General features: G+C 34.7%; 1 protein-coding gene across 1 annotated transcript in view; it reads left to right on the top strand.

Moving 5' to 3' along the window:
* The window catches only part of MAP3K1 (mitogen-activated protein kinase kinase kinase 1), a 76391-nt gene that overhangs the window by 37876 nt on the left and 24445 nt on the right, over positions 1 to 14070 (top strand). Inside the window, exons 2-5 of the mRNA XM_043978410.1 lie at positions 7494 to 7644; positions 10783 to 10986; positions 13116 to 13316; positions 13834 to 13950. Coding sequence (XP_043834345.1) covers positions 7494 to 7644; positions 10783 to 10986; positions 13116 to 13316; positions 13834 to 13950 — 673 coding nt within the window. The remainder of the gene's footprint in view (positions 1 to 7493; positions 7645 to 10782; positions 10987 to 13115; positions 13317 to 13833; positions 13951 to 14070) is intronic.

Raw genomic sequence — 14070 nt, 5'->3', positions numbered from 1 at the left:
CTTTGGCCATGTCAAGATAGGAAAAAAAGAAAAGAATGATTGCCTCATTCTGAATTCTGAGTCCATCAATTCTCTATCTGGAGGTGACTTGCATATTTCATCATCAATCCTTTGGAAATGTGGTCCATCATTATGCTGATCAGAGTTTACTAAGTCTTTCAAAGTTGATTGTCTTTACAGTATTGACATTATTATGTAAATTGTTCTCCTGGTTCTGCTCACTTCACTTTGCATCAATTCATACAAATCTTCCCAGGTTTTTTTGAAATCATCCCTATCATCATTTTTTACAGCACAATAATACTTCATTACATTCATATATCATAACTTGTTCTCCATTCCCCAATGGAAAGGCATCTCTTTAGTTTCTAGTTCCTTGCCAACACAAAAAGATCTGCTAGAAATAAATTTAAATTTATGGGTCCTTTTCCTCTTTCTTTGGTCTTTTGGGGATGTAGACCTAGTAACAGTATTGCTGGGTGTATATAATTTAATTGCTTTTTGGGCATAGTTGCAAATTGCTTTCTAGAATAATTAGACCACACAGTCCCATCAACAGCACATTAAAGTACCTATTTTCTCATAGCCCCTCCAGCATTTGTGATTTTCTTTTCTTTCTTTCTTTCTCTTTTTGTCAACTTATTTAATCTGATGTGTATAAGGTGGTACCTCAGAGTTATTCAAATTTGTATTTTTCTAATTACTGATAGATTTAAAGATTTTTTAAAATGTTTTTGGTTATGGCATTTGATAGCTTGGATTTCTTCTGAAAACTGTTTATATCCTTTGGTCATTTATCAGTTGCTTAAAATTTTCAATCAATTAGCTGTATATCTTAGAAATAAGTCCTTTATTAGATAAATATGCTACAAAGGGTTTTTTTTGTCCATTTCCCTGCACTTTGAATTTTTAACCGTACTGGTTTGCTCTTTGCAAAACCTTTTTTATGTAATCAAAATCATTCATTTTACTTTTTGTGAACCTTTCTCTTTGGTCATGAACTCTTGCCCATCTGTAGGTCCAACAAGTAATTTCCTTGCTCCTACTAATTTGCTTATGATGTCACCTTTTATGTCTAAGTCACGTATTCATTCAGAGTTTATCATGCTATACAGTGTGAGATGTTGGTCTATATGTTTCTACCAGACTACTTTCCAGTTTTCCCAACAGTTTTTGTGGAATAGAAAATTCTTGTCCCAGTAGCTAGAATCTTTGGGCTTATCAAATAATAGATTCCTGTGCATATCATGTACATAAAATGTCCCACTAACATCCAGCTTTCTTATTCAATACCAAACTGTTTTTGTGATTTGGGCTTTGTAGGATAGTTTGAGATTTGGTATTCTTGGCCTCCTCCTCATTTTTTTCATCGATTACCTTGATATTCTTGACCTTTGATTTCTTCAGATGAATTCTGTGTTCTAACCAAGTTGTAAAAAATGTATACATGTTGAATTATATCAGAATGAAACCTTATCAGTTATTTTAGAAGTAAAAGAAAATGTAATATGTCAAGGTAAATTAGTTGGGAGAGCCATATATACAAAGGTCTTGTTATTAGTTTTAAAATCTAGATAAAATTAATATAAAAGCATTTGTTTCTCTACTGAGGTAACATTCAATCTTCTTTTCCAGCTTTGTAAAGATGAACAAAGCCATGATAAATCATATTTAATGAAATGGAAATAAGGTGTTTTAATAGTAAATATATTTTAATATGGTTGTTTATATAATTATTTTTGTATATATCTATATTTTACCCTTTCAGAGGGATTTTATCTTAGTGATGTGTCCTGTATTCAAGGTCACTTGATCCAGATCCAGATCAGCACAGTTTAGTTTGCGATCCACATTTGATATGGCTCTATTATTAGGAATATCTGGTTAACCTTCCATGATTACATTAGATGAGCCTGTTGTAGCATTAGAAGTACTATACTCAGGCACTTAGAATTTTCTATGACTGGGTTATTCTAGGCATTATACCAGCTCTTGATCAGTCTCTCTCTCGCTCTTAATTCCATTATGTGTCCAGGTAAATCTTTAATTGGTCAGGAAAAGTGGTTGATGGTGACGTGGGCATCTGTCTTCCATCGTTCCATATTATCAAGTGCTAGATAATACATTTTAGTGCATAAAGAGGAACCATCCAAGAACACATTTACCTTATGAAATGGAACTAATTAGAGAAGTAAATGAACTAGACGTTACAGAACTATTAGTTCAGTTTTTAACAATAGTAACATTTTACCAGTTTTCTTCCTTTAATTAATTATAGATTGAAAAAAAGCATTTAAAGAGAAAAGCAGGAAAATTCATTCTTTTCATCCTGAATAGGACAATAGCAATAGGCCAAAGGTGAAGACTGAATTAGCTGCATAACACAATTTTTCAATTTTCTAATGTTAGTCTGTCTCTGGAAGTGAGCCATTTTAATTGTATGGGATTTTTTAGAATTCATGCTTAATTTAGATAAATTAAAAACACCTATCCTTATTTGGCATTAAAAAATTGTTACTGGAGAAAAATAATCATGTGGATTCTTGATTTATATATGGGTTTTATTTTTTAAAAGGAGTAATTTATTTGTCCAATTTTTGGTAAATGTGGCTAACTTCCTTATGGCCAAAAATTATTCCAAATACTTTATGAATTTGAGGTGCTTTATCTCCCATGGACTTGGCAATTGTTTAATTCAGTTATAGCTTTTAATTGTTAAGATCACAACAAAAGAAACAATTTGTAAAATACGAAATTGTTTTCCCAAGTCACTTAGATAAAATTAAGAAGTTTTTGAAATAATATTTTGTCATAAGTACCCCAAATGAAATATTTTATTTTGTTTTTATAATTTGCTTTGTGTCTTATTTAAAGACAAATGAAGTGATTACTCAACCTGTTCATATATGTTTTATTCCCTGGCAAGTAGGAAAGATTAACAATGGGAAAAAGTATAATTTGTGTAGGTAGTTACAAAACTGATGTCTTCTTTTAATGTGTCAATTAATGAGCAGCTAGGTGGTACAGTGGATAGAGGTGCAGGGCCAGAAATCAGGATCTTTTAGAGTTGAAATTAGGCCTCAGACACCTTACTAGCTGTGTGGCCCTGGACAAGTCACTTAACCTTGTTTGCTTCAGTTTCCTTATCTGGCAAATGAACTGAAGAAGGAAATAGCAAACCACTCCAGTACCTTTGCCAAGAAAACCCCAAATGGGGTCACAGAGTCAGACACAACTGAAACGACTGAAACATAACTGAACAACTAAAAGCATGTCAAGTGTGTTAAAATTTGTCCAGAATTTTAATCAGTTTTGATCATTAAGAAAAACATAGAAATTTACAATAGACATAAAGTTAACTATATCAGTGCAACCCTTCAGTTTTACAGATGAGGAACTAAGTCCTATATAAGTTAAATGGCTTTCATATAAGCACCTTAATAATTTGTTTTGCAGGGTTGGAATAGACTAAAAGCCAATAAAAACTTTATTTTCAGATCTAGGTCTCTTCACAGGCAGCATTTATCAACAGGTGAAGTTTTTTGTTTTGTTTTGTTTTAATTAAACATGTATTGTTGTTAAAAGCACTGACCAGGCTGAAATTAACAGATGTTTTAAAGTATTTGTTACTAAAGGACTTCATTCTCATGCTCTTAAATTAACATATGTCCTACCTACCATGAAGTTATTTGTAGGATAAAAAGAAATAATATATATGAAAGAGTTTTGCTGAGTTTAGAGTACTATGGAAATGTAAGGTATCATCTCCCCCCTACCCCTTCCCCTCCAGCCATAGTTTCTGAGCAGTGACCAGGTGACTACATAGTGACTAGATAGGATCATGAGAGAAATTAAGTCTCCTGGCACATTAATATTTTCTCATCCAAGTAATATTTGTCCAAGATATAGGTGATGAGGTGATAGTTCAGAGCTCACAGGATTTGTGACTAGCACCTTTAAATAATCATCTAATTGAACCCCTTCATTTCTTAAGTAAGGCAAGTCCCAGAAAGGTTAAGAGACTTGTACAAAGCCACCTAGGGAGAAAGGAGCAAAGCCAGACCTGAACTTAAGGTCATCTAAACAGTATGGGAGGTAAAGAAAAATTCTGGAAACTTGCCTTTCTGTAAAATGTGACCATGTTTATCATGAACAATAGAACATGAGTAGAAAGGGTATGAAAAAGTATTTTAGTCAAACCCTCTAGTCTTCAAATGAAGGGATGGAAACCCAGAGAAATTTAGTGATTTGCCAATATGTACCATGGCTCCATACAGTAAGTTGTTACTTCCTGTTGTTTCTGCTCCACATGGCTCACATCTTGGCTTCTGATGTCTCTCTTCTCTGCAATTCATCCTCCCCATCTTTCTGTTCCACCCCATCACTCTCCTACTCAAGAACCTTCAATAGGTTCCAGTTACATTTAGGATAAATTACAGGCCCCTCAGCTTTTCAGGCTTATTGCACATTATTATCTTTCACATATTCATTTGATTTCAGCCAAACTGGCCACTCTCCTATTGGTGTTCTCCCAACTTGCTACTGAGTTCCATGCCTTTATACAGACTGTTCTCCATGACTGAACATGTCCCCTCTGTAGCATATAATCCTTGGCTTCGTTCTGGGCCCAGCAGTTATGCTATGATGTGTGGGAAGTCTTTCCTGAAGCCTCTGGTTGTTAGTATTCTCTCTTTCCTCTACTTAAAACTTCTATGCCACTTCCTAGTCACCTCCCAGAAATAGAAACCCCTTGAGTACAGGGACTATTTCTTTTTCTTTGTGTCTCTTGCACCTAAAACTTGTTTAGTGAATGTTTGTGGAATTGAATAGATTAGTTTGGATTAGTTGGGACTAGAATCCAGGCTTCTTGATTCTTAAAGTAGGGTTTTTTCCCATCATATCACTGTTTAAAAGAATTAGCATACCAGGAAATATCCAGAATCTACAGGTTTTTTCCTGCAACTTGAGGTGCTTACTTGTGTATCCTTTGCCGTCACCTTTAGCATTCATCCATCCCACTTATTCAAACCCTATAGATCAGCATCATGGATCCCTTGATAAAATGGTAAAGTCTACAAATTCCTTTTCAGAATATTTTTAAATACATAAAATAAAATGCATAGGATTAAAGATAAAACTAATTATATTGAAATAATGTCTATAAATAGGAAAGCTGATTATGTATTATCCTGGGTCTAATAATTCCAGTAATTTTAATGTAGGGAAAAGAATAAAAGATATTTTGAGATACTTAAAACAGCTATAATGTGTTAAAACTCCTTTGGTTTGTTGCCTACATTCATACATTTCAATTAGATGTTAGTGATAATAAAAGTGTAACCTTTTTTTCATCTAAGTTTTATCCATACAGCCTTTGGAGGTCCATGGAACAAGTTAACCTCTGCTATAGACCTTCATTCATCAGTGACATTTTTGGTCTAGTAAATACTGGTACAATATTATGAAATATTCTGAGAATAAAGAAGACCCCAAATCTTGAGGCAAGATAGTAAATTAAGCCTATGTTCTACATGTTTGATTGAATACTCTAGAGGAGAAAGTGTCTCCATCTTTGAACTTTTCTCATCCCTTATTCAGCCTTTCTGCTGGCCTATCAAATAAATACCATTGGAAATACTTGTATAGACTCCTAAAGTATGTTGTGTACAGGATATAAAGCCCATCTAGAAATTCCAAAGAATGCAAAGTACTATGATTTGATTCTACAAATTTTGTGAAACAGTAGTTCCATAAAGACTTAGCATTACCTATTTTCTTTTTAGTGCTATTTAAAACTATTAATAAATTTGAAAGTTTTATTAAAGTAGATTATCTTAATTAAAATCCTAGGGGTTTAAAGCTGGAAGAAACTCCTAAGAGATTGTGCTTTCTTCTCAGTGAATGTTGTGATCAGTTGGAAAAATCTTGTTGGATGCTTAATTTGAATTTTAGGGAGACAGCATTTCCCATGGAGACTTGTGATCTATGATATTTGCTTGTGTATTTCATTTTACTACCAGGTGGCTATTTCATACTGACCTGTTGCTTTTTCTACAGCGATTTAGACCTTTACAAATGTTGGTTCAAGTAATTAGCATCTATGTTGATTTCATACACATAGACAAGTGACATAATGCTGTCACCTTATGAGCTAAATATGACCTTAAATGTAATTAAAATATATCAAAAGTCTTTCTCAGAAATCTCTTTCAGGCTGTGGTGATTTTATTTATCTTGATACTATTATAACTTTAAAGAATACTAAATAGAATAGGAAAATTGTTGAATATACTAGCAGGGAAAATAAGGTCAGACTATTTCACTAAATGAATTGGCTTATTTTCTCCTTATAGTAGCCAATGAGTGGTTTATTATTTGAAATGCTGACCAACTAGAATATTTTTTAATCATTCAGACTAAAAAGTGTCATGTCATTGCAAACATTGGTTAATTGCTTCTGTTGTACTACTTATTCACATTCATATAATGCTTTAAAACTGACCTCCTCACAGACAAACCTTTGAGGCAGGTAGTACATTATCCCATTTTAGAGAAGACTGAGGCTCAGAGAATCTGTGAAGTGTTTCCCAGTAATCTAACTGATAAATGTTCAAATCACTTGACTCCCAAGTCTCCTTTCTGCTCTACTATGTTGCCTACTTAACATTCAAAGAATTAAGTGTTTCTGTTTAACTTAAAATTTAACTTCCCCTAATCAGATAAGTGGTTTGAAGCAACAGTGCATAGTGAGCATAGGACATCCAATTTGAGATGTTTGTGTTCAGATTTTGCCTCTGACAGATTAATTAACTGAACGACCATGAGTAAATAATAATCTCTTTAGGACAGTTTTCTCTTCTGTAAGATAAGAGACCGAGGGACATACTTCACTGGGTTATGATGATTATGGTGTCATTTAAAAGTCAACTGTTATCATTGTGGTTATAGCTCATTTGACTGCAGATCATTTGAGAAAATGGCATTTTCATCTTCTGACCTTCTTGTAGTCTCTTTTATAAATTTTTTTTAAAGAAAAAATTTTCACTGTCTGCTTTAGATTGTTATCTACATAGGTTAGTGATTATACACAACCATTCATCTTCAGGTATTTTTCAGTCTGTGTCCCCTTTATCCTTAGAATGCTCTCCTGGCTTCCTTCCACACTGCTCAAATCCTACCGTTTCCATACAATAGGCCTTTACCATTTTCTCCTGTTGCTAGTGTCACATCTTCACTCTAGGGTTACCTCCCGGTTCCTTGAGAGCAGGGCCCTTTCTTTGTAACCCCAGGACTTAGCACAGTGTCTGTCATATAATAAGCACTCAATCAATAGGACTCATTTACCATTCCATTGTGAGCACAAAGTCCACTTAAATAGTGACAGTTTTCAAGATTTTCTACCTCATGGCTCTGAACAACTCATAGTCAGACATATGCATTTTATGCCTGGAAAGTATCATCAGAAATAAAATGTTATTTTTTTTCTATTTTAGTCGAGATATGGAGAATAAAGAAACTCTCAAGGGATTGCAGAAAATGGATGACCGCCCAGAAGAACGAATGATCAGGGAGAAACTCAAGGCCACATGTATGCCAGCCTGGAAACATGAATGGTTGGAAAGGAGGAGTAGGAGAGGCCCTGTGGTAAGTAGAAAAACTTATCTTTGCAATTGGAAAATTAAGCAACCTTATAGGGTGGTGTGTGTGTGTGTGTGTGTGTGTGTGTGTGTGTGTGTGTGTGTGTGTGTGTGTGTCTATCCCCCTCTCCCCCCCCCTCCCCTCCCCCCCTTAGTATAGTTAGATCTGTGGTATTTGTATACAAAATAAAGCAACTATTTAGGAAATTTCAACTGGAATAGTTTGTTGGTTGTTGATAAAGCTTTCTGGCTTTAAATTAGAAACAACACTGCCCTCTAACGTCAGCATTTGAAATACTTTTGTTCATTAAAAGCCATTTTTTCCCCTAATATATACTTTTTTTTTTTTTGCATTTTCTTTTCCTGTTCTTTTTTTTCTTCAAAATATAGTGAGTCCTTTCATCTTAGTTCCCAGAAATATCCGTGTAGATGTTGAGATAAAAATGGAGCTATAGATTCTTGAGAAACAGTTTAATGATGTGACTTAATGAATGCTTACTAAATAGGAAAGAAGTAAAAATAGTCTATTCTAAGCCATAATTGGTCATCCTTAAAAGTTATGTGAAAACTATTTAATGAAGGAAAAGCAAAATTTCATGCATTTTTCATATTTCAAAACAAACACTAGGGATAGTATGTTGAAATTCATACTCTGTTGCATTCTCAAACTTAATAATATTTAAATGTTCATTATCTCATTAACTTTTTAGAAATGTGAATGGGTGGTATAGGCAATGGCATGCTGATAAAAGTGTAACAACTAATGCCACGCCCCCCCCCAAAAAAAAAGTATGCACAGTAAATTTAACCTGCATCATTAACATTTTCTCCATCACTTCATTGAAGTTAGACAATCAACAAAAGAAATTAAGCCCTGATATGTAGCATTTGCCAATTTCCATGGTATAAATGCTCACACTGAAAATTAAATAATAGGTAGGTCAAGCATACCCCTGTGTACAAGTCCAGGGGCTCTTTAACCGTTTTTTGTCACCATCCTCTTTGGCTGTCTGAAGCCTATCGACCTCATTCTCAGAGTATGTTTTTTTTATTATTTTTTTTTTTTTGCAGGGCAATGGGGGTTAAGTGACTTGCCCAGGGTCACACAGCTAGTAAGTGTTAAGTGTCTGAGGCCAGATTTGAACTCAGGTACTCCTGAATCCAGGGCCGGTGCTTTAACCACTGCGCCATCTAGCTGCCCCCTCAGAGTATGTTTTTAAATGCACAAAATGAAATACATAGTATTAGAAAGGAAACCAATTCTATTGAAATACAGGTATAGAAATTTTTTTTAAAACAAGTTCACAGACCCCAGGTTAAGAGTCCCTGGTGAACAGACAGTCTTTGATTTCATAGGACTCAAATTTTTAAGGCAACACCAGTGCTTACACATTTAGTTTTTTTATTATCTCTCTTGATTATGCTACTAAAACAGAAATCTTTGTTAATTTTCTTGCCATCCTTTCTCCTCCCTGCCCTCAGCCCCCAGTAATCTGCAACTCTGTTCTTCATTCCCATCTAAGACTTAACTTTCCTTCCATGTCAAAAAAAATATAGGAATATCTCCCATCTTAGCTCCTCTACTCCTTTTGCTGCTGAAATAAATGTGCAGAGTAATTTATATCACTTAAGAAAAATCATTGGAGATTTCAACTTAGTCATTTTTAAAGAGCTAGTTTGTACAGAGCATTTAGAAAAGGGAGCAGTGAGGCAGCATATCATAGTGAATAGAGACTTGACTTTAGAATTGGAAAACCTGGATTCACCATACTTTGAACACTCTGTTAACCAAGCCCGATTACTATAAGTTGAAGATCAGATTCCAATTTCTTTTGTTAGGGAGATGTTCTTTATCCAGACAGAGCTCGTTCTGATGAAATCGCAGGCCCAGTCCAAGAAAGAAAGAAAAAATAAAAGAAAGCAAGCAGCGATTAATGAAAAACAACCAGTTAAATTAACTTTCTTTTTCCTTTGATCAGTTTAGCATATAGATATGGTACATCTTGATTTAACAAGGTATTTGGCAAAGTCTTGTAATGGAAAGAGTACTGAATATTAAGTCAGGGTATCTGGGCTTAGAATCTCAGCTCTGCTACTGATTTTGTGTCCTTGGATAAATCACTTAACCTCTCTGGGTGTCAGTTTTCTTATCTGTAAAATGAGGGGATTGAAGTAGATGAGCAGTTCTTGAAGTATAGTTCAGGGACTTTGGGAGATCCCAGCAACTATTTCAGGGGGTCTTTGAGGTCAAAACTATTTGAGGTGTTTTAATTTCTAATATAGTAAATATCAATAGCTATAATCCACCTAAACAAAAGCTATTTAGGGTCAATTTTTTAGAGTGGTCCTGAGACAAAAAAATTTTAGAAGTTAGACAAAATGATCTCCAAGATCTCTTCCATTGCTAGGTACACAGTAGGCATTTAATAAATACTTATTGACTTGACTGAATCCTATGGTCCTAGAGTTACAGGTTACATTATAAAATACTGAGTTGGAAGAGACCTTTTTGTTCATCTCAGGTAACCCCTCTTAAGATCAGTGTCCTACAACATCCCTGACAAATAATCACCTGTTTAAACCATTTAAATCAAGAATGCTTAAAGTGGGTCCATGACACAAAAGATTAAGAACCTCTTACTTAAATGACAGTCCAGTTATACCTATCTGTAGCTGTTTGAGCAACCATACCCAAAGAATGTTAATGATATCTATCCATCAGGAGAAAGATCTTTAGCAACAAGAATAGAATTCACTAAATATTTATTAAGCACCTACTGTGTACCAGACAGCATGCTAAATGCTGGGGTAGCAAAGAAGCAAAAGTAATGAAATGTCTTTGGATTAAGGTTTTTAAAGAGAAATAAATGTTATGTGATAGAAACAGACTCTTAGTTTTATAACATCCCACTTAACTGATTTTGACTTTCCATTAAGTCTAGCTTCCAAAAGCTTGGAATCAAGTTGTTCGGATTGACCAAGGCAAAATTGTCAGTACTGATTGTCTAATGTTGTTTTTTGGGGGGGCTTTTTGGGCTACATTTTAATCTTCATTTCATAGGAAGAGGTACTTAGGGTATATAATTCAGGTTTTGTTTTGTTTTGGGTTTTAGTAATCACAATATATTGAATACTTTCTGTTTAGGTGGTAAAACCAATCCCTGTAAAAGGAGATGGATCTGAAATCAACAAATTAACACCAGAATCTCAAACGGAAGGGCATACTAATACTTCTTCACCTACTCCAAAAGGAAGACGAAGTCCTTCTCCTAGTAGCTCTTCATCTTCAAATCGTACTGTTAAATCAGAATCTCCTGGAGTAAGAAGAAAAAGAGTATCTCCAGTGCCTGTAAGTAAATATTTCACCAGACATTAATTTGCTTGAACGTTTAGTTATTATATAGAATCCATATGGGAACAGTTCTTCATAAAAGCATAATTACTACATATTGAGAAATTAAAATTTGAAAAGGAAATTACATGTTGAAAGGTACTTGCACTAAATTCGTCTTGTACTGAGTTGTGCTAAGTATGTCATTAACAGAAATAATAAGGTTATAAAGAAGGGCCAGATAAGATAAAATATTTCCCCAAGGAAAGAGTCGTAACTATCCTTGTGACCCCGTGGCCAGAAATTGCAACAGCTCTATTCCTGGACAGCTTAGAAGGTCATACTTCATCTGTTGTATAAATGACTTCAAATTCTAATGTAGGTCTGTTTAAAAATAATTATCTTAATGGACATTAGGGACTGTGTGCTGAGAATTCTGAGGCCATATAAACATTGTAGTTTCTGTTATCATTGAAGTTAAGAGTGACAGATGATTGATTACATGGCTCACCCTGTTACCAAGGGATTAACCAAAGTAGTGAATATTGAGCCTTGTGCAGGGCAGACTGTAGAGGGCTGAGCACAGGGCTCAGGGTATATAGTGTGTGATACCATCTCTCTAACATCTTAGGTGAAATTCAGCTTAAAATAAAATTAGTTCTACCCTTACCACACTGCTTTCCCAGAAGTAAGTAATAAATAGTTGAGTGAGATGTTTAGTGAATGTTTAAGTGAAAACTGTTTCCTAGAGTTACTAACAAATGGGAGAAAATCGGAGGTCATAAATGAATGTTGGAGAGTAGTTGGGCTTTTTTTTTTTTTTAAGTTTGGGTGATTTCGTGTTAAGAGGAGCTACATAAATTGGGATTTTTACAGTAAAGTCAAGTCATTGCTTCCAACAATGTAAACCTTGTTTTTGTATGTTTATAATATAGCCATAAAAATTGGGGGGGCAGCTAGGTGGTGCAGTGGATAGAGCACTGGCCCTGGATTCAGGAGGACCTGAGTTCAAATCCGGCCTCAGACACTTAACACTTACTAACTGTGTGACCCTGGGCAAGTCACTTAACCCCAATTGCCTAACTAAAAAAAAAAAATTAAAAAAAAAATTTGTAGATGCTCAGAAATAGGCTGTTTCCCTGGATTATTGATTATTGATGATTATTATTATTATTGCCTAGGTGAGAAAGTTACATGTAAATTAGTGGGATATAGCAAAGTGTTAACCTAATTGTACATTTATTGCTAGAAGAGCTGCCCTGAGTATCTAGCTTAAAATCTTACTCATGAAAAATGTCATGCCCAGATTCCACCACTTATGGTTTCAAGTGAATAGGGAGTTCTCAATGAGGAGCTCCTGTCAATGCAGGTCACTACTTGCTTTGACACTTTGCTTTAGAGAGTTGTTTGGGCTACTGAGAGTTAACTTGTCCGGTGTCAAACAGTCAGCATGTATCCGAGATGGAACTGGAACATGAGTTCCTGAATTTGAGGCCAGTCAGTTCTTTACTTACTAGGCCATTCTTCCCCTCCCTCCCCCCTCCTCACACACATACACATTCCTTCCCTCTCTCTCCTTTCCTTCCTCTTCACTTTCCCTCTTTCCTTTCTCCTTCTCCCTTCTCCTCTTATTTACTTTCTCTTTTCCCCCTTCCTCCTCTCTATTACACACACACACACACACACACACACACACACACACACACACACACACACACACACACCCCTTTTACCATTTTATCTTTAATTTATAGAGTATATTTCCCAGAAGGCCAGTTTTTTATTTGATGTTTTGTGGAGAGTTTTGTTTTTCTTTTTTGCAAAGTAATTACATGAACAGATGGCATGATTATTCTACTATTAAAAGCTTTAATGACTGATCATCAGTTATCTAGATAACTTGGGTATAAATTCAGTTTTCCCAAAGTTCAGTATTTCAGGCAAAAATGCATTCTGCTTGATTTTTGTATCTATTTCTTTTTGGATGTGGATACATTTCTTAAATTACCTTTTTTTTTTTTAACATTTGCTGTCTTCTGGTTTGAGAGTAGATACAGTAATGCTACTATTTATAACCCCTCCTCTCTGTAAAAGCTTTTTTCTTGAACATTGAGAAGCTATTCTTAATAGAAATCAATGTTCTGAAGTTTCAGAGTGGGAGAATCACACCACCCCGAAGAGCTCCGTCCCCAGACGGCTTCTCCCCATATAGTCCTGAGGAAACAAATCGCCGAGTCAACAAAGTCATGCGAGCCAGGTTGTATTTACTGCAGCAGATAGGACCGAACTCTTTCCTGATTGGAGGAGACAGCCCAGACAATAAATATCGGGTGTTTATTGGACCTCAGGTATGAATCATTTTCAGCTTATTGAGTCAGGTCAGCAAACATTTATTAATGTATCATGTGCAAGTAACCCAGATGTGCACTAGGGAAGTCAAACAAGAATACCAAGTATTTTGACATGTGACATTAGCTTAAAGTAAAGTTTTAAACTTCTTAAAATGAAATAATTCCTTTTCATAACTAAATACATTTCAAAATATGTCGTGCTAAGTAAGTGATTCCTTAAAGTAGATGTTAGGAAAGATTATTACCTGCAAAGTTTTAAAAACAAATTTTGTTAACATATTTGCTAAAATTAATCTGTTGATAACTTTTCTTGCCTTAATATTTATAGTGAATGTTCCTAGGATTCACAACTATGCGAATGCCTTGTAATTATAAAATAAATAAAACGTTAGTGCAATAAATTTGGAAATAGAAGAACTAAAATACTTGCAGTAATAATTCATCATATTAAGAGCAACATTTGGAAATTCCAATAGAGCCACCAACTTACCTGTCTATTTTTCTTAATATTTAGACCTGCAGCTGTGGGCGTGGAACATTTTGTATCCATCTGTTGTTTGTTATGCTCCGAGTATTTCAACTAGAACCCTCAGATCCAATGTTATGGAGGAAAACGTTGAAAAATTTTGAGGTATTTTATAATGTTTTTATTCTTGGCCGTTAGCAATTAAAAAAAAAATTTAGATGTTGCAACTAGGAAATTAATTCATATCCTGAGCTTGATTTTGAAGTAGTTCTTAATCATTTTAAA

This window comes from Dromiciops gliroides, chromosome 1, assembly GCF_019393635.1.
Source record: "Dromiciops gliroides isolate mDroGli1 chromosome 1, mDroGli1.pri, whole genome shotgun sequence".
Classification (NCBI taxonomy): Eukaryota; Metazoa; Chordata; class Mammalia; order Microbiotheria; family Microbiotheriidae; genus Dromiciops; species Dromiciops gliroides.
Note: the sequence above shows the minus strand (reverse complement) of the source record. Positions and strands in the feature narration are given on the sequence as shown.